This window comes from Lissotriton helveticus, chromosome 4_1 (genome assembly GCF_964261635.1).
Source record: "Lissotriton helveticus chromosome 4_1, aLisHel1.1, whole genome shotgun sequence".
Classification (NCBI taxonomy): domain Eukaryota; kingdom Metazoa; phylum Chordata; class Amphibia; order Caudata; family Salamandridae; genus Lissotriton; species Lissotriton helveticus.
This window is the reverse complement of record NC_136063.1, coordinates 132,475,525-132,501,668: the sequence shown is the minus strand read 5'-3', so window position 1 is coordinate 132,501,668 and position 26,144 is coordinate 132,475,525. Positions and strand designations below refer to the sequence as shown.

Sequence of the window (26,144 nt, the reverse complement as noted above, 5' to 3'; positions counted from 1 at the left end):
GCTTTCCGGTGCTTAGCACCGGCACTTAATTATCAGGACCCGTTCTACATGCAATGCAGCACTTCATTGATTTTGATAGCGCTGTCCTGCATAGAGTGTTACTGTTGCTTTTGTCATTTAACTTGAAGTAACATAACAGTAACACTGACTGACTACACAAACTGCCAGGAAGGGTCCGACTTGGAAAGCAGCCCTGCTATCGTCATCTTCATCATGAGTCATCATGAGACTCAGCCTCGGGAAAACTTAAAAGACTGTGTGCTGCTCCTTGAGTTGAATGTGAAAGTGAAACAAACAGAATGGTGGACTCTGGATCGTCGCGCACTGCTGGGGGTGCGTGCGTGTGTGTGCAGGTGCCTCTGACCTGTGTGCGCCGGAAGGGGGACGGCTGCACTGCTGAGTGCACCATGACAGCTTTCGCTCCCCGCAGACACCAGGAGACAGTAATTAACATCAGATCCTGCTCTGAGAGCCCGCGGCTGCCCAAATGCTTCATTGTAATGCTTGTTACTACAATGTTGCAAAACTGCAGGCAGAGTGCTGGCTGATTCCTGCCACGGCCCTGACTACATCATGTGAATCAAGACGCTCCCTGCCCAATTAAAATTATTGAGACCCCGGGCCTGCCCTCTCAGACACAAGTTGTGCGTTAACTGGCTGCTGCTGCAGCTGGCAGTACGGCGCCTGGCACGATTTCCTCACGTCCTGGCCATCACTGTTGAAGTGCAGTAAACGGGGCTCTGATGGACGCCGCCTCTCCCAAAGGTGCTGTGCCGCCACTTACTGTGTGATTTGAGGCATTGGGTAGTCTCTGTTCTACCACCAAGTTGTTGGAGGTAATTAGGCTAAGGTCAGTGGGGGTGAGAGTCAAACACGGCAGGGGCGGGAAAGGAGATTAGGTTGAGAGCCAAGTGCTAATTGTCGGTGCCGCGGCCGGTGGTTGCAACGAGGTAGATTGCATCCCACTCTGGCCATGCAACTGACCCTAGCCCACACTGGACCGTGGCACCTGAATCATCAGTAAGTGCTGTCGGAGGGAGCGGCAGTATTTTCAATAGTTAACACCTGCCATGCTGTTATTTCATTGCTGACCTCTTTCAACTCACAATCCCAAGGCATAAAGTTAGGTCTAGGGGCGGAAGGCCATTGTCTGTGGCGGGTCTTGTTCTCTGGATCTCCCGCCACACACAGATTAGAACGTCACTTTCTATTTGCAGCTTTAAGTCAGTTTAAACTCCTCTGAGCACTGGCTCCTGGAGACCTCATCAATGTTAAGCACGCTTTATAAATGCCATTATTCATTCAGTCATCAGACCGTACATTCTCAACTTACTAATACACGTAAAAGTATGGGATATGCCTAAACGCGCCTGAGGATATGTGAGACTTTGCCAGGTGACTATGGGCATAGTGGGGTGAACAGGTCAATCATTTAACAGACTATGACAATATGCAGCAGACTACACCTTTTGTTTATGTCGCCATGGGCAGAGTTTAGTTATGAATCCAGGCAATTTAGCGGGGTAGTAGTTAACAAGAGCCGCAGGGGGTGCTTGTGCCGGTCTCACTTCCTTTGCAGCATCTGCATCCCGCTGTGCTGCTGCCCCCTGGCCTTCTCCTTTCCTTTGGTGACGTCCTGCACTACAGATGAAGTCGCTTGAAATTAAAGTTACCACTTTCCCTGGGGGGATCCGTGTTTTTTTACTGCGTGGTAGGTGATGGGTGTGTAGACTGTAGAGGTCCATCCAAATGATTAAACATAGCGGGCGGCTGCACACCAGACCACGGGGTCAGTGCGCATCTATTGATTTAATCACACTGCTTAACGAGCCCTGCTGGAAAAGCGTGAAGCTACCACAGGGACAGGATGTTCGAAGAAATACTTTCTGTCAGGAGATGTTTGATGTATGTTTGGTAACCCAGTGTTGGCTTGGAGAGTCTAACGGCGGGCAACGATAGAGCAGCTGAAATACTGACTAGCGAAATGTCTATTGCTAATGTGTAGGCAGTGATTTTCCAGGTTCGAGCTTGTTTATGTGCTGCGCAACTGGTTCAACTGAGAGAGCAGTTTATATTAGCTTTCTTGTCTGGTCCGAAAATATTTATGGATTTTCCAATCACGCTTGCAACTTAGTAATTTTGAGTTTAATGTTGAATTGAAAAGTACAGTTCTTCCATTTAGCTGGTCACATCATACAGTCAAATAAAGGTAAAAGCCTTTGCTTATAGCGCTGAGTTCGCAAAACCTTACCAATACCTTTAAAGTTAACCACAGGCTACATCTGTGTGTGGGGGAGCCGCTGGGCATGTCTGTTATTTCTGATATTTATTTCCCTGGTGTTCATTAGTTGATGTCACTCATAGTTGTTGAAATGTCACTCATAATAACACTGACATTTTGAAAATGTGACACATGGCAATCTGAAACCTTGGCAGCTATGGTGGGGGTTACTGTGTGACAGTGTGAAGTAGTGCCAGGAAGAGGGTACAGAGTGACATCACTGCCAGAGTGCCTTCTACAGTACTACTGCCTCGCATGGGACGGTGTGCAACCCTTGAGCAGTGTTCTTCTGGCGTGCTGCGGCGAAATCTAAAAAACGTCCGGGAAGGCGCCAGGTGGGAGGTATCACGCAGGGCCCAGTCCCGACTCCCGCCTAACGGTTACGGAACCACTGAGTCAGTCAATAAGGCAGTGAGTGTCCCGGCCGGCCGCCTGCCCTCCACGAGAACAGCACAGGCAAATTAACTTAAGTACTAAGTAGCAGCCAGTAGCCATGATGCCAAGAATATGATATGGGGTGGATATTGGTTCTGCAGGTGGGGTTATGGCTGTGCGACAGCGTGTGCAGATTTTGTCTAGATTGCCACGCCCAAGGATACCCGCACGCGCATAATAAAGTGAGATGAAAGATGAAAAAACTTCACAACATACAAGGAAGAAATAGGAAGGAAGAAAAAAGAAAGAAGCAGAACCAAGGTAGGAAAAAAGAAAAAAAGAAAAAAGAAAGACAAAGCAGCAGAAAATATGAAAAAAAGGAAGGCAGAGAAACAGAAGAAAAGGCATAAGCATGAAAGAAAAAAGTTAAAAAAGAAGTAAAGAAGAAAGAAAAGGAGAGAAACAAAATAATGACAGGCAAGGAGGAAGCACAGAAACAAGGAACAGGAAAGAAAATTAAAACAGAAAAAAGAGACGAAAGAAAGATATGCAAGTGTATCAGAGGAAGAAAGGTGACGAAGGAAGACAAAGTATCGCAAGAAAAACACCAATACAAAAATAAAGGAAGAAATAAAAGAAAAAGAGAAATGCAAAGCAAAAATGAAGAACAGAAAAGGGAAAGGAGTAGAGTATTAAAGCTATAGGAACAAAGGGAAAAAAGAAGAGAAAGCAGGAAAACCGAGAATAAATCAAGATGGAAAGAAAGGTAAGAGAGCACAAAGATAGAAATAAATAAGGAAAAAGGAAAGGAAGGCAAGGGAGTAAAGAAAGGAGAAAAAGAAACAAGTTGAGAAATAAAAAGAAAAAAGAAAATTTTCAGAAGAGGAAGCCATTTACTGTAATCTTCAATAGCCTCACGATTGATCCGTACAATCGTTTAAAGTGCTTGCTTAGCAAAACAGGAGCTGCATATTCTCAAATCAGCTAACAGGTAGTTTTAATGTAGGCTGCAAGACACTAGTAGCTCTTAATCAGCTCACAATGTAACAAATATCTAAATATCGAAGAAAAAATATAGATTGCAAAAATATCGACCCCCCCTATACTTAAACAGGTAAGTAGAAAAAGATTGATTCAAAAATAGCGAAGTAAAAAACATAGATGTAAAAAATATCTAATTAAAAATATATATAAAATAAAATGTATTACATATATTTAATAATATTATTTTTAACAAACTAAATTACAATTAATAAACATGTTAACTAAATATTAAAAATAAACTTAAGTTAAAAAAATATAAACACAAAAATATAATATTTTACACATATAAATATTTAAATATTAACTTTATTACATTTTTAAACTTTAAAATATACAAAAATAAAATATATATATCAATATTTTAAAATAAAGAAAACTCTATAATAATTTAAAACATTAAATTATTTAAAAAAAATTAAAACATGCAATAAATGCAACAGTAGGGAAAATATTGGATAGCGGTGAGGAAAAAAATACTATTTCCACTCCAATGAGTGCAACACTAGGGAAAGTGCTGGATAGCGGAGAGGTAAAAATTACTATTCCCATTCCAGTGAGTGCAACAGTAGGGAAAGCGCTGGATACAGGAGAGGTACAAATGACTATTCCCACTCCAGTAAAAGAAACAGTAGGGAAAGTGTTTGATAGCGGAGAGGCAAAAAATTACTATTCCCACTCCTGGGAGTGTAAGAGAATGGAAAGTGCTGGATCGTGGAGGGGTAAAAATTACTATTCCCACTCCAGTAAAAGAAACAGTAGGGAAAGTGCTGGATAGAGGATGGTTAAAAATTACTATTCCCTCTCCAGTGAGTGCAACAGTAGGGAAAGTGCTGGATTGCAGAGAAACAAACAAATCATAAAATAAACAATATTTAAGAAATATAAATGTTTTAATATATTAAACATATAAAATAAACACACATTATAATATAAATTACATATAACACAATTCTGCAAATATTTTATATAAAAAAATCAATAAATACATTTAAAAACAATAATTATTTAAGACGAGCAAATATTACCAAAATTTTGTAAAACATAAATATATTTATTTTGTTTTCTCCCCTAGAACACCAGACCAATAAAAAACACTTAAAATGTTTTATTTAAATGTATTTCCAGAAATATTATAATTAATAATCAATAAAAAATATGATTGATAAAAATAATAATAAACATTCATTGACTACACATGCCTTAATACTATAATATCCACAACACACACCTAAAACTAATTAGAAAAATTACCATTTTTAATTTCTAATTAATTAATTTAAATAAATTAACTAATTATTCATAAAAAAAAAAATTATTGAGCAGAGCTAACATGGATCATATGATACTTACTCTTTACAAATGATGAGAAATAGATCCAAAATACAAATCTTTGTTCATACAATTAACAAAACATGTACAGCAAAATCCATCATCAATTAAACAATCAGCAAAATGTTCCCAAATCTGTGAAAATATCTTAATCGCCCCCACGAGTTTGGCGTAAGGTTCTTCGAATTGCTTCGTACATTTCATTTTAAGAACCCATTTCTCGAACAAAGGTACCTCCAATGATCTCCAATTTTGTAAAATTAACGAACGAGCAACCAGCATTAAAATAGCAAGAAAATGCCCCTCAGTTTTCAAGAGCATAACCTCCCTACTAGTTATCCCAAACAGAACAACTTCTACTGTAGGTTTGTACATTTTTTTAATCGCCCTACTAAAATACTCAAATATTTTCTCCCAAAAAGTTATCAACTTAGGGCAAGAGAAAAAAATATGCCGCCATCGCCCTTCCAATAAGGTTCCACAACTAAAACAGCTATTTTCCACCCCTGGATACATATTATTTAGTGCTTCTGCAGTCTTCTTTAGTTTGCAGCTATCAATATCTTATTTCCTGTAAATGATATTTTTTGCCATTCTTGATAAGAAAAAACACATTGAGTTTGAACTGAAACTTTCTCCAAAAATGTTAAAACCAGAGGGGATTTGTCTTGGGAGCTCATTAAGCGATACCAATTACCCACTCCAGTTAACTTCGAAATATAAAGTGCAGTGGCCGTTTTTCCAGCTATTGAATATGAGATTATATTTTTTTTTAATTCATATTTTGGATATATTAAAAAAAAATGTTTATTGTGACCATGCCATCTGGCCTACACTTCTTCCCTAGTAATCATCCTGCCCTGTATTACAAACTGGCTAACTATACCCAAACCAGAATCGTTCCATGTTTTCAGCTGAGTGGAGTGAAAATGTAAACCCAAATCTCTACACTCAGTTAATTTTATGGAAAAAAAGCACGAAAAACCATTTTTGTTTAAAAACAGTATGAAGTCTATTTGACAAATCCATTAACATTTTATATCTTGTTTTCTTTGGGAGTTTTGCTGTTTTTTAGAATGGGGTAACTTGAGTTCCAGCGTCTTGAATCATTTTATTAATAAAAAAGTTATCAACCTGTTTCAATTTAGATAATAAACACGCTAAATAGTCAAAAAATGATGATTCATGATATAAATGCATATTAGGAAGTGCTAAGCCACCTGACTGAGTATCTAATTTCAAAATTGGCAGCTTAACTCTAGCTGCCTTTTTATTCTAAATAAATGATCTAATCATTGAGTCGATCCCTTGAAAGAAACTAACATTCACCTTAATTGTAATATTGGTAAAAAGAAATATCAAAAGAGGTAGAATAGACATCTTGAAGTGCCACACGACCTATTACAGTTAGAGGAAGATTGGTCAATTTTTCAAGTAGTTTCTGGATCTTTATACTGGTGGCTTCGTAATTCAACTTAACTACATGCCCATATTGGCCTGTGACATAAATCCCCAAATACCATATGGGATCGGCATTTAAAGCCTGTTGTTTCAAATTATCTGGCAGATAGCCAGACCCGGTATCTAAAATTACGATTTCAGTTTTGCTAGGATTAATTTTATATCCCCCGGTTTGTTCAAATTTCCTGAATTCTGCCATAGTTGATTGCAGGTTTGATTTTTCAGGGGACAAATACAGAATGGCGTCATCCGCGAAAAGTTTTGATTTCGCCATTCTGTCGATCGGAGCTTTAATATTCATATTGACTCGTATTCTAATTGCCAAAGGCTAAATTAAAAAAAAAAAGAACGGGTGATAAGAGGCAACCTTTCCCAGTCCCACGATGTATGTCAATTAACCCTGTTTGGGCCCCATTAACTATTAATTGGGCCTGCGCTCCTTGATAAATATTTAAAGCATAGTAATTACTGGGGCATGAATCCCATAAAATAAAGTGTCCTAATTAACTAAATCAAAAGCTTTTTCTGCGTCTACCATCATAATGCAGGCAGGTGTCATATTAACATTAAAATAATCTGGAGCTTGTATCAAGAAGCCATTGTACGGCCTGCTATCAACCCTGTTTGATCGTAGTGAATTACTTCCTTGGCCGCAGAAACAAAATGCTGGGCCCAGATCTTCATAAGAATTTTATAGTCAGCATTTGAAAGACTGATCGGTCTATTTGAATTAACCCCCTCCGTGCTCATGACTTGCTCAGCTCGTCATGAGGCACGGTGCTCGTGTGCTCATGATGAGCTGAGCTCGTCATGACCACACCCATTTCTATTAAGGTCCAGCACAGCAAAATAATATCCCAAGCAGCCAATGTGTTAAGATTATTTGGGGGTTTACCCTTTTTTACAAAACTAATTACTGTCGCCCTTTTAAATTCTGAAGATACCCTCCCACCAGTTTTAATATGATCAAATATTTTTTTCAAAAATGGGGTCAATTCCTTAATAAAGGTTTTATAAAAGTCGATTGGAATTCTGTCTTCGCCACAGGCTTTTGCCCCTGCCAAAGATTTAATAACAGCCGATATCTCATCCTCTGTAATTTCATTCTGAAGCTGAGCAGCTACACTCTGTGATATTGTTGGTAATTGAAGTAAAGCAAAATACTTGTGAATCATATCCAGATTCACTGAATATTTTGTAGTATATAATTGTTGAAAATGTTCAACAAAAATTCGAGCAATGTCAACTCTGTCGGTTGCTGTGGCATTAGTTTTTGGATCAATTATTTCTACAATACAGGCAGATTCTTGTCAAGCCCTAGTTGACCAAGGTAACATCTTCCCAACCATTTGGCTTTCTTCATACATCTTTTGCATATCCGTCTGAGAGCTATTTTTTTTTCTTCTAAAACAAACTTCCTGGCCTGTTCTAGCTGGCCCGAAATAAGGAGCCCACAGATTTAGAAGCATTGTCCAGCGAATGCTGAAGTTGTGCGATTTGTCCTAACCATGCCCTAGTTTTCCCCACTGTTGCAGCTATCATCTGTGCGCGGGCCGCAGCCTTAAATCCACCCCAAACTGAAAAAATATCACCTGTCCCTTCATTAATTTTAAAATAATTGAGTAGCCAGAGCCTAAACTGTTCAAGCCACAATGAATCTTGAAGGAGAAGGTGGTCCATCTGCCACTTGGACCTGCTCTTTTTAGAAACACCGATTTCTATGTCGGCCTGAACGTATGAATAATCAGAAAGAGCGTTAACACCAATGCCTGCAGCACTAAGGGACAACGAACGTGAAATCAATAAAAAGTCGATTCGGGATGTAGTCGGATGTTGACAAGAGAACAAGTATATTCCATAGCAGTCTGATTGAGCAATCACCATGCATCAATTAACTGAAGATCTGTCAAAGCATCAAAAACCTGCTTTGTCTTTTGTTTCAGTTGTTTTTTACTCCTATTTGAGGTATCAATTTTCAAATCTTGAATATGGTTAAAATCACCCTCAAACCCAATTTGTCCAGAAACCCCAATCAAAAGTTTATATAGTGTAAGTAATGCAGATATATCATCAGTTATTGAACCATAATAATGAATGAAATTCAGAACCTGTTCATTTAGTTTAACCTGCACCAAGAAGCACCTCCTCTGGAGATCCTGTTGTTCTTGAAGAAATTCCCAGTCTATTTTCCGTGAAAAATATATTGCAACCTCCCTCATTGCAACACCTGCTGAAGCAAAGAAAACTCTAGCAAACATTCCTGGTATAGCATTTTGGGGTATTTGTTTTCAGATGGGCTTCTTGAATAAAAAGAATTTGAGGTTTTAAGGTAACTAGCCAGCTAATTAATCGTCCATATTTACGTCTATTCAATATTCCATTGACATTTACCGAAAGAATCTGATATTTACTGGATAAACTCATTCTGCTAAGAAAAAGAAAAGAAAAAAGAAATAAAAAACATTTTTAACTTTAATTTAGTACTTAGTGGATTCCTGAACATTTTATCACTTTCCTGATTGCACCGGCTCTTTTTTTCTGCTAACCCAAGTAGCCCTCCCCTTAGGAAATGCTGCTTTCCCCGGGGTTCAGAAAAGGGGGTGGTGATGAACAGAGTGTCTGAATTAAGCAGACCACTCTTACCCAGTCCAAAGATCAGGGCTTGATCCATCACCGTTATTTAGCTCACTGCCCCATCCCAGCTCAGAACCTGGCTATATGCAAATTAGTCTGTCCCTGGCCCAGTGCATCATACTACCAAGCTTCCCACTTGCTTATCACACACCTACTCCGCCCCCCCACCCCAAGTTCTAGTACTGGTGCCCTGATATTGTACCAAGGGTGACCTAACCCCCCTCCCAAAAAGAAAAACAAAAACCTCAAGATCGAAATCAAAAATGACATTAAACAGATATTCAAAAAGAATTTCAAGGAGACAGCAAGATCTAAACTCTTCTCTCCTTGTTTAAACATGAGAGAGCATTATTGAAAACAAGGCAAGAGGCTAAAATATCAAGTTGTTTTCCAACTGAAAGCACCGTAAGCAACTCCTGAGCCTCTTCAATACATGTGAACAAATGAAACTTCCCCTGCACAAGGACTTTAAGTTTGGATTGTTGTGCAAAAAGAAGCTTGTGCCGCTTGGGCTTTAAAGATATACAGTAGCTTCACAAACTCTTTGTGCCTTCTTGCTGTCGTTGCTGACATGTCAGAAAAAAATTCTACATTTACCTCCATTTTCAATTTCAAACTGTCTCGTCTGAATTGCCTTAGACAACATTTTTTCCTTCATGCGAAAATCCGCAAAGTTAACTAGTATAGTGAGGGGAAACTTCAAGTTAGGAGGAAGATGTGCTGGAACCCGATGAGCCCTAGTTAATGTTAAGTCACCGGAAAACGCAGGAATCATAACCTTCTTCATGAAAGATGCGACCCAATTGAGTGTGTCTGCTCCTTCAAGCCTCTCCGAGAAGCCAACTATCCACAGATTTGAGCGATGTGAGAAATGTTCAAGTTCTTCAATCTTGTTTTCCATAATTATTTTCTCCCGGGACACTGAATCCACTTGCTCAAGAATACCATTCATTTGATCCTCAACAGAGGAAAATCTTGATTCAGCCTCCAGAATTCGAATTGGCAGACTGGTGACTGCTTCGTCTACATCCCCAATCGCTGATGTATAGCTACTATTTCGATTTGTTTTGATTTCTTCATGTCCCGAATTTCTTAAAGTATCATATTTAGCATCGTTTTTTTTCACAACAAAATTTTTATTGATGTAGTTAGGCAGAGCAATCAATGTGGCACCCCACAATCAGGAGAAACCACCAGGCATTTTGATACATTTACATCACTGGACTGGAGTCCAATCAAGAATTATAGGAAAACATGAATAACAGGAACTTCCCCCCCCCCCATCCCTACCCCCACAACTCCCACCACCCATTTCCAATCCCTCCCGGTCAACCCTCCCTAACCCTGTGCACGTGTATAGAAGGAGCAGCAGTGTTTGATCGTGATGTGGTAGATATGACGCATTTCACAGACCCACTTAAAGATGAGTGTTTAGGGATCTTCCTCAGGTTCCACTGGGGGATCAAGTGTCAACTCCCTGTAGTCAGCCCACCTCTTCCATATTTTGAAGTGTTTGCGGGGGCATCCCCGAGCCTCAAATATCGGTCGTTCCAGACCCATACAAAAGTCCAATCCAGCTCTCCATGTAGCCAGGGGAGGGGCCCTTTCATCTTTCCAAGCACGCGCCAGATCCCGTTTGGCCAACACAAGTCCCAGAAGCAGTAAATGACGTTTATAAGTGTTCCCCCCAACCCCTTCAAGGATGTGAAGTAGTCCTAGGTGATGTGTGCGCGGGAGTTCCCAACCCAGTACTTCGGACAGGCAGTTCCACACACCTCCCCAGAAACCAGCTATTCTTGGGCACGACCATACAGTGTGGAGCAATGAACCAACTTCCGCCCCACAGCGCAAACATTCCGGCGATTCAATCAGCCCCGCTTTCCACAATCGTTCACGAGTATAGTACGCCCTGTGGAGGATTTTGAAATGGATGAACCTGAGCCGTATTGCTATGGCAGTTCCTCGCGGGGATTCCAGGGCCTCCCGCCAATCGTCTTCATCCATAGGGCCAACGTCAGTCTCCCAGACCGTCCGCAGGGGAAGAAGGGTAGATGAGCAGTGGGTGACCAACGTCTGGTAGATGCGGGACACCTTTTTATCTCCAAGATCTCCCATGAAGACTTTCGCCTCAATCGGGCTAAACTCGGGAAGTGAGTCTAAGTTGGCAATGTTGGGCGCTAGGGCATGTCTAAACTGCAAATATCGAAAGAATTGGGTCTGAGGCATAAGGAATTCTGCACTAAGGTCCTGGAATGATTTGAGCGTGACCCCGGACATCACATTTCCCAGCAGCGAGATCCCAATCCTGTCCCAGCCGTCGAATCCTGGCAGCGACGCCAGTCCCGGGAGTTGTCCATTATGCCACAGCGGTGTTTCCGCAGTTAGCCTACCCCACCAACCCACCCGGCGTAATGCTTGTCGCCATACAATGAAGACAGTGTTTGTAATTCTAGGCAACGTCCGCCGCAGGCGGACCGAGTAGAGGAGCGTGTGGAGCGTATGGTCACCCATCAATGTGCGCTCTAGAGCATAGGCTGGATCATCTCTGCCGCTATACCACCAGTCATTTAGGATAAGCAAGAGGTGGCCAGTCCTCCGCAATATGTAGATAAGAAGCAAGTACGCAGCGCCACCCTGGCTGCCCCTCCAGCCCACAGGAAACGTCCCAACACAGAGTTTACCTGCCTAAACCATTGGGGCGTGATAGGGTGAGGATAATTCTGCAGTTGGTACAGAAGGCGTGGAAGCGCAACCATCTTAAAAATTGCAGACCGCCCAAAGATATTGAGGGGCATCCGAGACCATGTTTTCACATCTGCCTGAACCCGCTCCCAGACAGGCAGTATGGTGCGTTCCCATGTAAGGTTCACCGACTCCGACAAAAACACCCCTAAGTAGTTTAAACCGCCAGCTGCTGTCTGCAGTTCCGACATCCAGGGGTCCGTTACGGTACCGCCTCCAAGGACCCACAGGGTAGATTTACGCATGTTCAGGTAAAGGCCCGAGACCTCCCCAAAGACCCGCATTATTTCCAGCACCCTCGGCCCTGAACGTCGCAGGTCAGTCAGAAAGAAGAGGACATCATCTGCGTACAACGCAATTCTATCAGAGATGCCCCCGGGCCACACAAAACCTCGCATCTGTGCATCTATGCGCACCCAGGCAGCCAGAGGCTCCATGGCGAGGGCGAACAAGTATGGGGATAAAGGGCACCCCTGCCGGGTTCCTCGCCCTACGCAAAAGGTCCCCGACACCGCCCCCGCAACTCGCACCGCCGCCGTGATATCCGTATATAGGAGCTTGACATATGACAAAAAGACCGGGCCTAGATTGAGGCGGGGCAGTAGCGCAAATAAGTATGACCAGCTCACCGAGTCAAAGGCTTTATGGATATCAGCTAGTAACAAAGCCGCCTGCTCCCCGGTGGCCCCAATGGCATCTATCACAGCCCATGCGCGCCTGATGTTGTGACGCGTCGCCCTGCGAGGCATAAAGCCCGCTTGGTCTTGGTGCACTAAGTCTGTTATATAAGGGAGCAACCGATTCGCCAGGGCCTTGGCCAGTATCTTGGCTTCTACGTTCAGTAACTGTCCCGGGGAGGTAGGAACGTGGGGGCTTTCGCCGTGTACTGTGGTCTCTACAGGTGTGGCTGGTGAAAATAGGAACACAGGTGCCTTCAGTAGAGGTTTTAACGAAGGCTTTATTGGGATGTAAGTTTTTTTCATGAAACTCAGGATTTCGAAACTGGCTAAAGAAAATAGTCCTCTTGGCTTGGCTTCTGGGTCTTGCGCCTTTAGGGGGGGCCGGTGTCTGCTCCGGGAGTCGTCTTCTGGTTCCGCTCCGGTACCGGCAAAGGAAAGGAAACGAGGGTCAGGACAATATAAGGAGTCGTCTTCTGGTTCCGCTCCGGTACCGGCAAAGGAAAGGAAACGAGGGTCAGGACAATATAATGCTGTGACACTCTCAAGGGACCGGGAGTGAGGGATTAACCGACCGTGCACCACTCAAGCTACCCCTAACCAGGGGGGGGGGAAAGGAAGTGCTCGTGCCTGGAAGGGGGGGGAGGTGAGGCTTGTCTAAAGAAACGTTCACTGGTGTTTCTTTCGCCCGACCCAACCCGCTACCCGTCCCCGTACCTCTTGGAGCCACGCTCCTCCCGTGGGAACGTGGCGGGGCGCAGCGTGAAATCGTTGGCCTCCTGGCTTGTCGTTCTCCGTCTTCTCAGCGTCCTGGAAACACCCGTCGTCTTCCTCGTATGCCTCCGCTCCTCCGACAACTTCCTTCGTCTCCGTCTCTGTTGTTCCGGCTTTTGACGTCACTGCGCCTTCAGGGGGAGGAGTCTCGTTACCTGGTTCGGCCGTCTTAAAGGGACCTTGTACAGTATCACTCGGGATCCAAACTGAGTCGTCCTCTTCGTTCCATGTTGCCGGTGTACGCTGTGGGGACAAGGAGCACGGTAAGAGGGGTGTGGCAGTCCACCATTCGGCATGAGTCTGAGGTTCCGGCTCCCGTGCCCCTGCCCCGTCACAGTAACGAAATGGGGCGATATGAGTCATGTTTATCTGGGGGCCTACCAGGCTTCGGAAAGACCACTACTTCGGCATGGCGCCAATCCGGGGGCAGCTTGCCTCGTGCGCGCACCGTCTCAAGTGCACGGCGATAGTGGGATCCTAATTGTACGTGAAACTTCTTATAAAATTCACATGGGTAGCCACTCGGCCCAGGGGCCTTACCCACATTGAGCTGTCCTAGAGCCTCCCCTAGTTCTTCCGCCGTAAGAGGAGCATCTAGGGCCTTCCTGGTCTCATCAGATACTGCCTTTGGGGGCAAATCATCTATGAATTTAGCCACATCATCTACCGATAAGCAGTCATTCGGGGCATATTGTGTCTTGAAGTAGCTAGCAAAGCTTGCCGCTAATTCATTCGGGTCAGTAATAACCACTCCGTCGTCCGTTGTAAGGCCTGGCAACGTAATGGGTTGAAGGCTGCGTTGACAAAGTCTGTGGAGCATTGTGCATGATTTATCTCCCCACTGATATATTCTACTTCTCGTGGCCAGCCACACCTGTTTAGCCTCGTCCATTAAGACCGACGCATAGGAGTGCTGTGCCTGGAGAAGCAGCCGTATTCCGAGTTCATCCCCTCCACCCCGCCTCTGTCACTCTAAGGTTTCCACCAGCGCGACCGCGGCCGTGATCGCTTCTCGACGCCCATGTCGGGCCGCAGTACACCATGCAATGTCCACCCCTCGCAGAGTGGGCTTCAAGGCCTCCCACACTACTACTGCGTCCACATCATCTACCAGGTTTTCCCGCCAGTAGTGGTCGATAGCCTCCCTGAGATGTTTGACATAACTAGGCTGCTGGAGATGCCACGAGGACATTCTCCATCTGAAGGGCTGACGTTTCTTAAGGATTTCCACCCTAACCGACACTGGGGAATGATCAGACAGTCCCCTCGGTAAAATCGTCACCGCTCGTACCCTGCATATGTATACCTTGGGCACAAACACATAATCCAACAGTGAAAAGGAACCATGTACAGCAGATACAAACGTGTACTCGCGCGCTGTAGGGTGCATATGTCGCCACGCATCCATCCAGCCCATTCCCTCACTCATAGTATGTAGCCTAGTAGGGGGGGGGTTGTGTGCCGGCCCAAGCATCTCACGACGCCTCTGGCGGTCCATACATACGTCCATCACCTCATTCCAGTCACCCCCCACCACTGCCAGGGATTCCGGAATGTCCTCCCATACTGTGAACAGCCTCTCAGCTAAGGCCCACTGAAGGTGGGGGGAGCATAAACGCTTCCAAAGACCACAGGCACGACACCCACTCTGCCCTTGACAAATAAATATCGACCCTGCGGGTCCACCCACTGCTTCTCATGTACATAGGCCACTCTACGATGAATTAAAATGGCCACCCCTCTGGGCCCCCTAGCAAACCCAGCGTGGAAAGCCTGATGATAACCAAACCGCTGAAGACTGAGCACCTTGGATCCAATCATGTGAGTTTCTTGGAGCAAGAGCACATCAGCAACCTCTCTCTTTCCCCAACGCAAGATTGCCCCACGTTTAACTTTATCCAGCATCCCCCTAACGTTCCATGTAATCACCCGCAGGGACTCCTCCGGGAGTCTACGTAACCCATCAGCCATGGTCCAGCGGGACCCACTGGGTAGGCCTTCTGCGCCAACACCACCCACAACACACCAACATCAGCATCATTGTAAAGAACACGTGCAGCCCCCCCCTGTCCCCCCAAACCTCAAGGGAACACAACCCCACAAGAAATGCCACTTCTGTTTCTTCCTCCACCCTCCAAACCCCCCGTCTCAACCTCCACCTTTCCAACCCTCAACTCCCCCAACCCCCCCCCCCTATACTTCACAAAACTATGAAGTACCTGTCGCGGCATGGGCACTCCCAAGCCCAAAACAGAGGGCTTAAGACCAACCATGCCAATGGATCCCAACTCCCCGAAACCCAGTTATTACTACCCCCTTCCCTGAACAACACCACCCACCTTAGCAGGAGAGTGGCAGCCCTCTATCGGTCGTCCCCGAGCCACACTCCACCACCCCCCTCGAGTTCAATAACACAGTCTCGAATCCGTGCTGAGGCATCAAAACATAACTAGTGCGCCAGACCTGATCCGCATCATCGCCAGCCAGTATGAGCTACAGCCCGGCACAGGGAGCACAGAGTACCTTAGACCTTCAATGGTCCTTCCCAGATTGGTCCGAGTCTTCATTTCTGCCGCTATCCTGTGTACCAGAGACGGAGGCCGACCGCTTCCGTGATTTGGACCTCCGATGTCTCCCACTCCTGGTCGACCGGTCTCCACGTTCCAACGATGACCCCTTCGAAGAGCCCGGGTTCAGTCCCGGCTGGGCATGCGGCCTGAGCGCCACCGTTTCGTCAGTCCATTTAAACAGTTCTTCTGGAGAATCAAAAAACAGCGTCTTGGACCGGAAAACCACTCTCAAACGGGCCGGGTATAGCAGAGAGTATTGGAGATTCAAGCCTCGCAGCTTCGCCTTTGCGTTCATGAAGGATTGACGTTGTTGCTGGACAAGCCTAGTATAGTCCGGAAAAATCATAATCTTCCGGTTCTCATACAGGAGCGCATCTCGGGTTCTGGCCTCCTTTAGAATGACATCCCGATCATGATAATTCAAGATCCTTGCTATCACCGCTCTGGGCCGTTCACCTTCCGGCGGCCGCTGGGTTAAGGCGCGATGTGCACGTTCAATGACGAAGCAGTTGGATAGGGCCCCGGGGGCAGCCAGCTCAACAGCCACTGAGCAAGAAACTGTTCCATGTTCCCCTTCTCGCAGCGTTCCGGAAAACCAATGAAGCGGAGGTTGTTACGACGTGCGCGACCTTCCGCATCCTCTGCCCTGAGTGCTAGGTTCTTTTGCACTGATTCCATGACCGCCATTCTCTTCTTCAGGGAGCCCACGTCGTCTTCCACTACTGAGATTCTGGATTCTGCTTCCGTGATCCGCACCACCGCGTTTCTCAAGTCTTGGCGGAGCAAGGTAACATCTGCACCAACTGCCCCTATTTTGGCATCCAACATATCTCTAGATTGGGTGATGGCTGTCAGAAGCGCGGCATTGTCCGCCCCCCCCCCCCTGCTGCTGCTGCAGTTGTGACGGTTGTCCACCACTCGACGGTCCGGGGCCCCCATTGGGTCCCGTGAATTTGTCTATGGTTGGTTGTTTGGTGTGACCGCCACCTCCTCCCCTGGTCATGATTGCAGGTCACTTGGGGCTACTGACCGTTAGTGTAGGCACGGCAGCACAGGGTCCTCTAGTCCGTCTATCCAGGCCAAAGGGGGAAACACACACAGCAGGTCTCCCGCCGTCACCGGGCCCGGACCTCCGTACCTTAGACTCGGCTCCTCAGCTTGGGCAGGGTAAGGCAGGCCTCAAGGTCCTCCGTCGTCGGCGGTCAGCACGTCTTGCACTCCACTGGCCAAACCACGTCTCCCCTCTACGTGCTGCAGGCCCTCCTATCACTTCCACAAATGTGCAGGGGTCTAGATGGGAGCACCCGCAGTGCACCGTCCAACACGGGCAGCACTAGAACCAGGCCGGCGCAAAGGCCACTGACCAGCCACCTGCCAGTCCACCTCTCACACAGGATCTGCAGGGAGGCCCTCCACCAGGCACAGCGACGAGGCGCTGCAAGAGCCCAGATGCAGCCACGGCCCGCCACCAGTCTCGGGCGGGGCGCGAAACTCGAGACCCCGGCCGCGCCGAAACTACCAGGCCACAGTGTCCAGCTAGATGGGACACCGCCTCCCAAGCCTCCAAATCTCCAGCCAGGCTCGCGGAGGGGCAGCGCCGGTCCTCCCTTGTCTCCCAGGGCAGTCCAAGCGCCAGCAAATCGGCAGGCCAGCCGAGGTGCGCGGGTATCTCCCGGTTGGGAGATGCCAAAATCGAGGTCCCTGCTTCTCACCGGGCGCTAGGCCTCACTCTTCCCTTCACCGCTCCGCCGCAGCCAGCACAGCAGGAGCTCTGCGTCGCACACCGGAGGGCTCCAGACACCCTCAGCCACAATCGCCTCACTCGAGCTGCAGTGTGGAGGCTCGGGGGCCAGGATAATTAGCCGGATTAATCGCGGGCCAGCGGGAGCTCTAGGAAGCTGCGACCGCCATTGCTGCTTGCGTAGCCACGCCCCATATTTAGCATCGTTTTAATATCTATCTGATACGAAATAGCCTTCTTATCCTGGAGTGCATGATCACATTCTTTAATTCCTTGCGTTTTTCACAAGAGATCTAGGGCCAGATGTAGGTAGGCTATTACCGATCGGAATCGGCCGAAAATACCGATTTTCGGCCGTTTCCGATCGGTAGTGAGCGTTCGACATGTAGGTGACCAAAAATAGGCTGAATCGGTAATTATACCGATCGTTATGATTACCGAGCAGTAAAATACCGAAAATTGAATGTTACCTATCGGTAATGTTACCTATCGGTAATGTTACCTATCGGTAATGTTACCTATCGGTAATGTTACCTATCGGTAATGTCACCGATCGGTAATGTTACCTATCGGTAATTTTACCTATCGGTAATGTCACCGATCGGTAAAGTTACCGATCGGAAATGTTACCGATCGGTAATGTCACAGATCGGTATTGTTACCGATCGGAAATGTTACAGATCGGTAAATAAAAGTAGGTAAAATTGAAAATCGAGATGTAGGGAGGCCCAGAAATACCGATTTTGCCTCAAAATCGGTATTTGAGAGTCGGAATTTACCATGGATTCAAATCAGGTGGTAACCAGGTGCAGCCTATAAAAAAGGACCCAAAATGCAATTCAGTTTGCACAATGGCGGCATTCTATGTAATAGCAAGACGTCTACGGCTACGGGAGGAAGGAGAGAGGGAATGGCTGAGACAGGAGCAGGTCTACAGGCAGAGGGTCACCCTGTTGATGCTGACAGAGGAGGAGATAGTACAAAGGTACAGGTTGGCTCCAGAAACCATCATGGAGCTCATCAGGGACCTTAAACCACTGTTGGAGCACCCCACCCCAAGGGCACATGCAATACCAGCACATGTGCAGGTGCTGTGCAGCCTCCACCTGCTGGCGTCAGGGAGCTACCAGAGCGTGGTTGCTGTGGCGGGAGGGGTGACCCAGAGCAGCCTCTCAAGGTTCTTCCACAGATTCCTTGACGCCATGTTGCACAGGATGGAGCATTATATTTCATTTCCATCCACCCATGCTGAACTGGTACAAACAAAATCAGACTTTTACCAGATGGCAAGATTTCCCCATATCATCGGATGCATTGATGGGACACACATCCCCATTTGTCCCCCTGCTGCCACCGAATACATTTACCGCAATAGGAAGTCAAGCCACACCATCAACGTCCAGGTGATTTGCAATGCAAAGTACGTTATCACAGACCTTGTAGCTAAATTCCCTGGAAGTACACATGACTCCTATATATTTCAGAACAGCGGCATCTATGAACGGCTGTCAGCAGGGGAATTTGGCGAAGGATACCTCCTAGGTAAGACAGAGTCTGCGACAGCATTCACACATATTGCAGTGAGACTTACAAGTATACATGTGACTAATGTACTCCCATTTCCCTTTTAGGAGACAGTGCATATGCCCTACGTTCTTTTATTCTCACTCCCTACCTCAACCCCTCCACACCCAGCCAAAGGAGGTATAACCGGGCACATAAAAGTACAAGGAATGTGGTTGAACGGACATTTGGCATCTGGAAGAGCCGATTTAGATGCCTTCACAAGAGTGGAGGCGCAAGGCAGTATACCCCCATAACATGCTGCAAAATCATAGCTGCCTGTGCCATGTTGCACAACTTGGCTGTCAAAAAGGGTACAGAGGTGGAGTTGGAGGAGTACGAGGACTATGATGACGACAATGCCGTGCCTGACATACAACCTGCTGGAGTCACAACACCAAGTGATGGGAGATACAGGCGTGACGAAATAACAGCCAACTATTTCTGAGTAAGTAATGACACACAGACAGGTTGTGAATGGAAGTAAAGTATTTATCTGTTGGCACAAACTTACAGCACTTAGGTGCAACAAATTAACATGTACAAAGGTGGGGACAACATGTCCAGGGTTACTTCACCCAAACTTTTAAAGTCACTTTCTCTGCCGCTTCCCAGACACACTGGGAGTATCCCCACTGCCTTCCTCCAGGCTTGAAGGCTCAGCTGTGCGCCTCCGGCCCCTACGAGCAGGCACCACAGCACTACCCAAGCTGCTGCGGCTACTACTGTCCTCCCCTTCAGCCACATCCAGGGCAGGATTGTGAGCAGCATTACTGATCATCATTGCCTCTAGGGCACTGGTTATTTTGGCTATGCCCCTTGTGACCTCTGCTGTATTTTGTGTTAGACTTTCCTGCATATTGTTTCCTCTCCTGCATAGCTGTGCAGTGGCAGTGGCAAGGCGATTCAGCGCCCTGTTGGTAGCGCGGGTGTCCCTGCGCCTTGTATTCTCTATGTGGTCCATCTTGTCGCACAGCTGCGTGATAGCAGACGTAATACCAGCAACTAGGTTGTCATTTGATTTTACCATGTCCCTGCTGCAATTGGCTATATCAGTAATGCCCTTCCCCATCTCTCCTACAGTTTGATTGAGAGCACGGAATTGCCGGTGGCAGGCCTGGATGGATCTGCCCTGCATGCGCTGGATGCGCACCATGCTTCCCTCCAGCCCCCGGAAGACAGTGCCTTCTCCAGTGCCTCCTGCAGTGCTGTGCATGCGGCGACGTCTTGGCATGGTGTCTTCATCAGTGTTTGCCTGCGGTGCAGCATGAGGCATAGGTGGAGTTTGCTCAGCCTGATCTAATGCTGCCTCCATCAAGGGCAGTGTGGCCACGAGTCGCCTCCTGGCTGGTGGTGTTGCAGGTGCAGCCTGTTGCATTACTGGGGAAGTCTCCGGTGAGAATACCAATGCAGGTGATTGTGACAGGTGTGGGGAGTGTGGAAGGTCGGGGGTGAGGCCTGTCTCCTCCTCCTGTGCAATGCCACTTGTGTCCTCCTCATCTTGCGATGGTTGCTCATGGCTTGGCCCTGCCTCCTCACTCTCCTCCCTCGCTGCTGCAGTCCCTGGTGTCGATGTGCCTTGCTTGGCTGATGGTGCCCCTAGGTGTAAATAAGCGTATGTACATTGATTGTTACTGTGTCACAGTGACTATAAATAAATCTTTACACATTTAACTTTCATGATTCTGCAATACTTTCACTGCCTTGCTGATGTCTGTTCAGTTATACATGGTCTAATATTGGCAGACTACATTTCCCATTATGCATTGCTCCTGTATAGTGCTAGCAGTACTGGACTGGGCTTGGCCTGTGCTCAGAGGTTTAAGGGATGCTGCTTGGTATGGGGTGTTGTGCTGCGCATGCATCTTACCTTTTGATTTGGCTCGGGCTGAGCTGTCCACTGCTCCCAGTCCCACCACACTGTCTGGCTCGATGGTAGACGCCACCAACTCCTCCAGCTCAGTCAGGGGGGGTGCTGGATTCCTGCCTCCTCCAGTGACACCAGCCTGTTTATGCAGCTCTGCAAGCTTCCTCTTGGTTTGGCTCCTGAGGTCATAGAATCTTTTCTTTAAATCCTCCATGCTCCTGCTGGTGACTCCCACTGCATTTACCCTTTCCACTATGTGCAGCCACAGCTTTCGCTTAGCTGACTCAGCCATGGTGAGGGAGAGCTTCCCAAATAGTTGGGTGTGCACCTTGACCACCTCCTCGACTAGGAGTTCAAGCTCAGTGTTGCTGAACTTAATTTTTCTCTTTCTCTCACTGCTGCTTGACATTATTCCTGGGTTTTCAACACAAACAACTCTCTCCCTGCTCCTCTCTCTGTGTGCTCTGCTCTGCCTGTCTCCAGAACTTTCTAATGAGTTGCACCTGGCTGGGCAGGCACTTCCTGGGAGGAAGGGGGAGGGTGGTTGCACCTGATTGGCTGTTGTGTTCAGTTTCACTTTTGTTTGCTGCACGTTTGTTTGTAATACCGATCGGTATTACCGATCGGTATTTACCGATCGGTATTACCGATCGGTATTACAGATCGGTATTACAGATCGGTATTTCCAATGCATTCCTATGGGACTTTTGGCCCATAGGAATGCATTGGAAATACCGATCTGTAATACCGATCGGTATTTACCGATCGGTAATACCGATCGGTAAATACAGATCACCCGTTACCGATTTTTACCGATTCGGTATATTTTTCCGATTTTTTACCTACATATCATTTTCCGATTTTTAAATACCGAATCTGTAAAAATCGGTAAAATTCGGTATTTAAAAATCGGTAAAATGGATTTACCTACATCGGGCCCTTAGTCCTCAATATGACTGAAGCCATTTGTTGGCCTTGCTGGTCTTGCTGATCAGTTTCTGTGCTTTGAGAACTAAAGGAGGATTCGCTATGATGCATTTTACTGCCTGCTTTAGTTAAAGTCTGATTCAATGTAGCTTTAGCTAAACATGTTTTGGCTTTTGCAGAAATTGCAGCATCTGCTCTAGCAGCTGCTGCGGCAAGCTTCAACTGTTTCTTCATTATATATCTTTAACTATCGAGACCAGTTTTCAATTCACTAAATGCAGACCAGCCCGAGTCTCTTGCCAAGTCTCTTACCACCGAATTAAGTCAGCACTCACCATTTAGCGCCGTCCTCCTGTCGCTCTCCTCCTGCCTCAATCTTTTTCTCCATTAACTGTCTTTCAGTGTTTCCAGTGTTTCCCAGTGTTTCTTTCCAGCGTTTTTATTCCTCAGCTTCACGAGAAAACCACACCATGCTCTTTTCCCCCCACAGCAGAGCCTCTGCACAGCAGCTGTAAAATGAGAGAAACTGGGGAAGTCCGGCCAGGAGCCTCCACAATTGCAGGCAATTACACCCACAGAGTTGGACAACATGCCGATCTTAGCAGGGAAAGAGAGACGCCTCCTGCAACCAGAGCCTCCAGAGAGGCAGTGGGAGCTCTCAGAGACTCAATCTCTTAGCCGCCAGGTCCAACATCCACACTCTAGATGCCGGTGGTGGGGACAGCCCTCCGGAGATTACAAAAAAGCCCCAGAACAGCCAGGACTGTAGCCGCTCCTCAATCAGTTTGCACAAACTCAAAGGAGCGTGAAAGAAAATTCAGCCGCAGCTTCCGACTGCAGCGTCCGCTCTCGCCATGCCAAACAAATGAAGACACCATCACAGAAGGGGGAGGAGCATCACCTGAGCTACGCGCTAGCAGGAAGCGCCATAGCTGAACTAATTATTCATTTATCAATTAAAAATAAATTACTTCCTACCCGCCCAGGATTTACACCCATAAACACCACTGCACACATCTAAACCTATTTTCAAAATAAACATAATTAATTACTAATTAATTATTTTAAATGTATTAACAACTAATTATTAAATCATCAATTACACATAAATTACTTCCCACCCTTCCCACCATTTGCACCTATGCATACCACAACACACACCTACAACTAATTACACAATAACCATAATTAATTGCCAATGAATTATTTAAAAATTATCAACAGCTAATTATTAATGAGTTCATAAAAAATTACTTTCCACCTTTAACACTATAACTTCTCGGGAGGGCGCTAGGTGGCGCACTTCCAAGATGGCCGCACAACTGTGAGGCTCGGGAAGCTCTGCAATGAAAGTCGTCATTTCTCCTTATCTCTACCAGCTATAATTGATAACCAACACTGCCTACCTGCTTATTAGAACTTCCGGTCATGCTTGGTAAAAAATGGTGTCTCTTTCGCGCTCGGACGTGCACCAACGGGACTCTCCATACTGCAGGTGCAAATGCGGGCCCCATACTTGGAGACCTGATCGGCTACTCCATCAACTAGAGCCCTGGGGATCCCACTTGGACTTGGGCCCAATATCCAGCAAACTCGTGCCAGAGATCCCCTATTGCATGTCAACTGCCTCTACTTTGGTATACACACTGCTGAGCTGTGGGTGCATTCACTTTCAGATGCCTTTCTCTACGTCCAGTGAGAAGAAGGTGAGGCTTACTCCGGTTGCAGCCCTTCTCCCTCGGCGCAGAGTGCGCCATTTTCTTTGCTGCGGTTGACGCGTAAGTGGAGGTGTGGGGAGTACTCTCCTGCCCTTCAAGGGCAGTGAGATTTATATGCTGTGTTTCCCCGCTTGCAGTTGGGACTTGCTGCGCACCGCAACAGCCCAAGAGACAACCTGACATATGCCCGCTGTGCTTAGCTTATTCCGCCTCTGCCCCGCTTCAGGAACGCTGCACCGGCTGTCCTCCTTGTTTGTGCTCCTCCTATAAAAACCCTGCATATTGGCGTCTCTGCGGCGGGGAGCCGGTAAGGCTGCTGTATACATTGGGTCCATACTATTACCTGCCTGTCTCCAGACACTGCAGGGCAGGCACCTCCCGCCTCACCAAGATTGCCTCACGCTGCCCTCCCTTGAGGCCTGCTTCTAAGTATTTGCCCAACACTCCTTGCAGAGCACTAGTGTTTGAAACAGTTTCCCCTTATCTTTAAGCAGTAACAATCCAAGCTGGGACCCTCTCTATACTGTGCTGTCTGAGCGGGGATTTGCAACTTGAACTGCCCTATGAACCTAGAGCTCACAGTGATACCCCTATCCCCCTTTTTGTGCTGCTGCCTGTGCCTGCAATGGCTCAATACACGCATTTGGGGGATTAGGTGAAAAAACACCTACACATACTACTAGTCTGCCTAGAAGTGTGAAGCGGTGCAATAGGAAAACCTGCCAGCCGCCAGGCTAGACTGACCTTTGGTGCCAAGAAGGCCACATCATGATCAACATCTGTGGACACTGAAGCCACTATGGATCAAACGCAAGCACCCTCCCATTCCTCTGAAGATGACATTAAGACGTTGCATCCAAAATAGTCTATCAGATTTGTGGGGGAATATGGACTCAATGAATAACCACCTGGACTTTCTGGTGCAGAAAGTAGACAAGAAAGTAGACAAGCACAATGGGCAATTGAAGTAGGCCGAGCGCCGCATTTCCGAGAATGAGGATACCACTTCTCAGATGCAGACCCAGGTGGTGTAAATGGACAAGTTATTGAAAATCACAGCGGCTAAGAACGAAGATATTGAAGCTAGGAGCCGACGCAACAGCATCCGTATAATAGGCATACCGGAGAGTACAAACACGGGGTTCATGGAGGATTACGTAGATTGTCTCCTGAAGGGCTCCTTTGGTGGAGATTCTTTCTCGCCACAGCTAGTGGTCGAGCGTGCGCACTGCTCCCTAGGCCCAATACCTCCGCCGGGCGACACCCCGAGACCCATCATTGCCCGACTTCTTAATTATCGGGACCGTGATGTTGCACTTCAGAAGGCCCGCAAATTGAAACTGCTGCAATATGAAGGGAACTCTTTCACCTTTTATCCTGATTTTACCCTGGCAGTTCAGGAAGCGCGCCGGAAATTTCTCACTGTAAAGCAGAACCTTTGCAAGGCTCAAATAGAATACGCCCTCCTGTATCCTGCAAAACTTCGGATTGCACATGATGGCAAACATATCTTCTGCACAAGTCCGCAACAAGTGGAGGATTTTTAAAAAATTGTCTCACAGCGTTCACCACGTCGCGACCGCACTTCCAGATCTCCTTCACCACTCAGGGGCTGAGTAGAAGCGTGAAGATACAGGCAGAGGTCACCTGCTGCAACTTCTTTTTTTAAAGCAAAGGTGGACGGAAGCCTTGTCTCCCGTGGAAGGGCGTTCCAGATTCTCGGGGCAATGCCTGAGGATGTACGGTTGTAGGTTTTAAGCTTATTGAATTTCTTTGGCTTGAGCAGCAAGGTGCCGGTGCTCCTTGTGGGCCAGAAGCTCCCATGTGATGAGTCTCGTAGCTGCATTTAGCGAAGGTCTGATGGGGGCTAAGCTGAATTTTCGGCAGTCCACATAAAGTAGCACTGCCAAATTCTAGTCTGGAGATGACCAGTGCTTGCACTGCCGATTTGAAGACCTCATGGGGCAGGTAGGGTTTGAGTTTTCTTAGGATGCACAGCTGAAAGTTTGCTCCTTTGGTAGATGCTCTGATGTGCTCTTGCATGCTTAAGTTTTTATCAAGGAGAATTCCAAGTGATTTCGTGGAGTCAATAATGTGTAGTCTGCAGTTGAGCGTGGTGGAATTAGAGAGACATATCTGAAAGAAACACGTTAGTGTTAGATTCCTTACCTTAGAATATCCCCAGGCGTCAGACTGGATCTGGAAAGTTTTCGTCAGCAGTACCCCGGCGGCGTCGTGATTGCCGGGATGACGTCATCGGAGTACTTAGACACCGCCCTCGCGCGCTGATGTCAGTTCTTATTTTTTACGCGCCAGCAAGTGCAGATCCGGGAAGAGCAGTACTCCAGTCAATTTTTGAATAACTTTTTTGCTCACTTTTGATCTCTTCTCGAATCGACCTTCGACTCACGGTGCGAGTAGTGATGCGTGGCTTCAAGACT

General features: G+C 46.7%; 1 protein-coding gene across 1 annotated transcript; it reads right to left on the bottom strand.

The window, feature by feature from the left end:
- Window positions 1–8,910: 8,910 nt before the first annotated feature.
- LOC144827957 (uncharacterized) lies at window positions 8,911–21,635 on the bottom strand. The gene is made up of 6 exons (XM_078686116.1): window positions 21,062–21,635; window positions 20,018–20,790; window positions 13,261–13,560; window positions 11,061–11,317; window positions 9,722–10,215; window positions 8,911–8,918 (listed from the first exon to the last, which is right to left on the bottom strand). The coding sequence occupies exons 1-6, from the start codon at window positions 21,465–21,467 to the stop codon at window positions 8,911–8,913; spliced, it is 2,238 nt and encodes a 745-aa protein (XP_078542242.1). The 5' UTR covers window positions 21,468–21,635.
- Window positions 21,636–26,144: the final 4,509 nt, after the last annotated feature.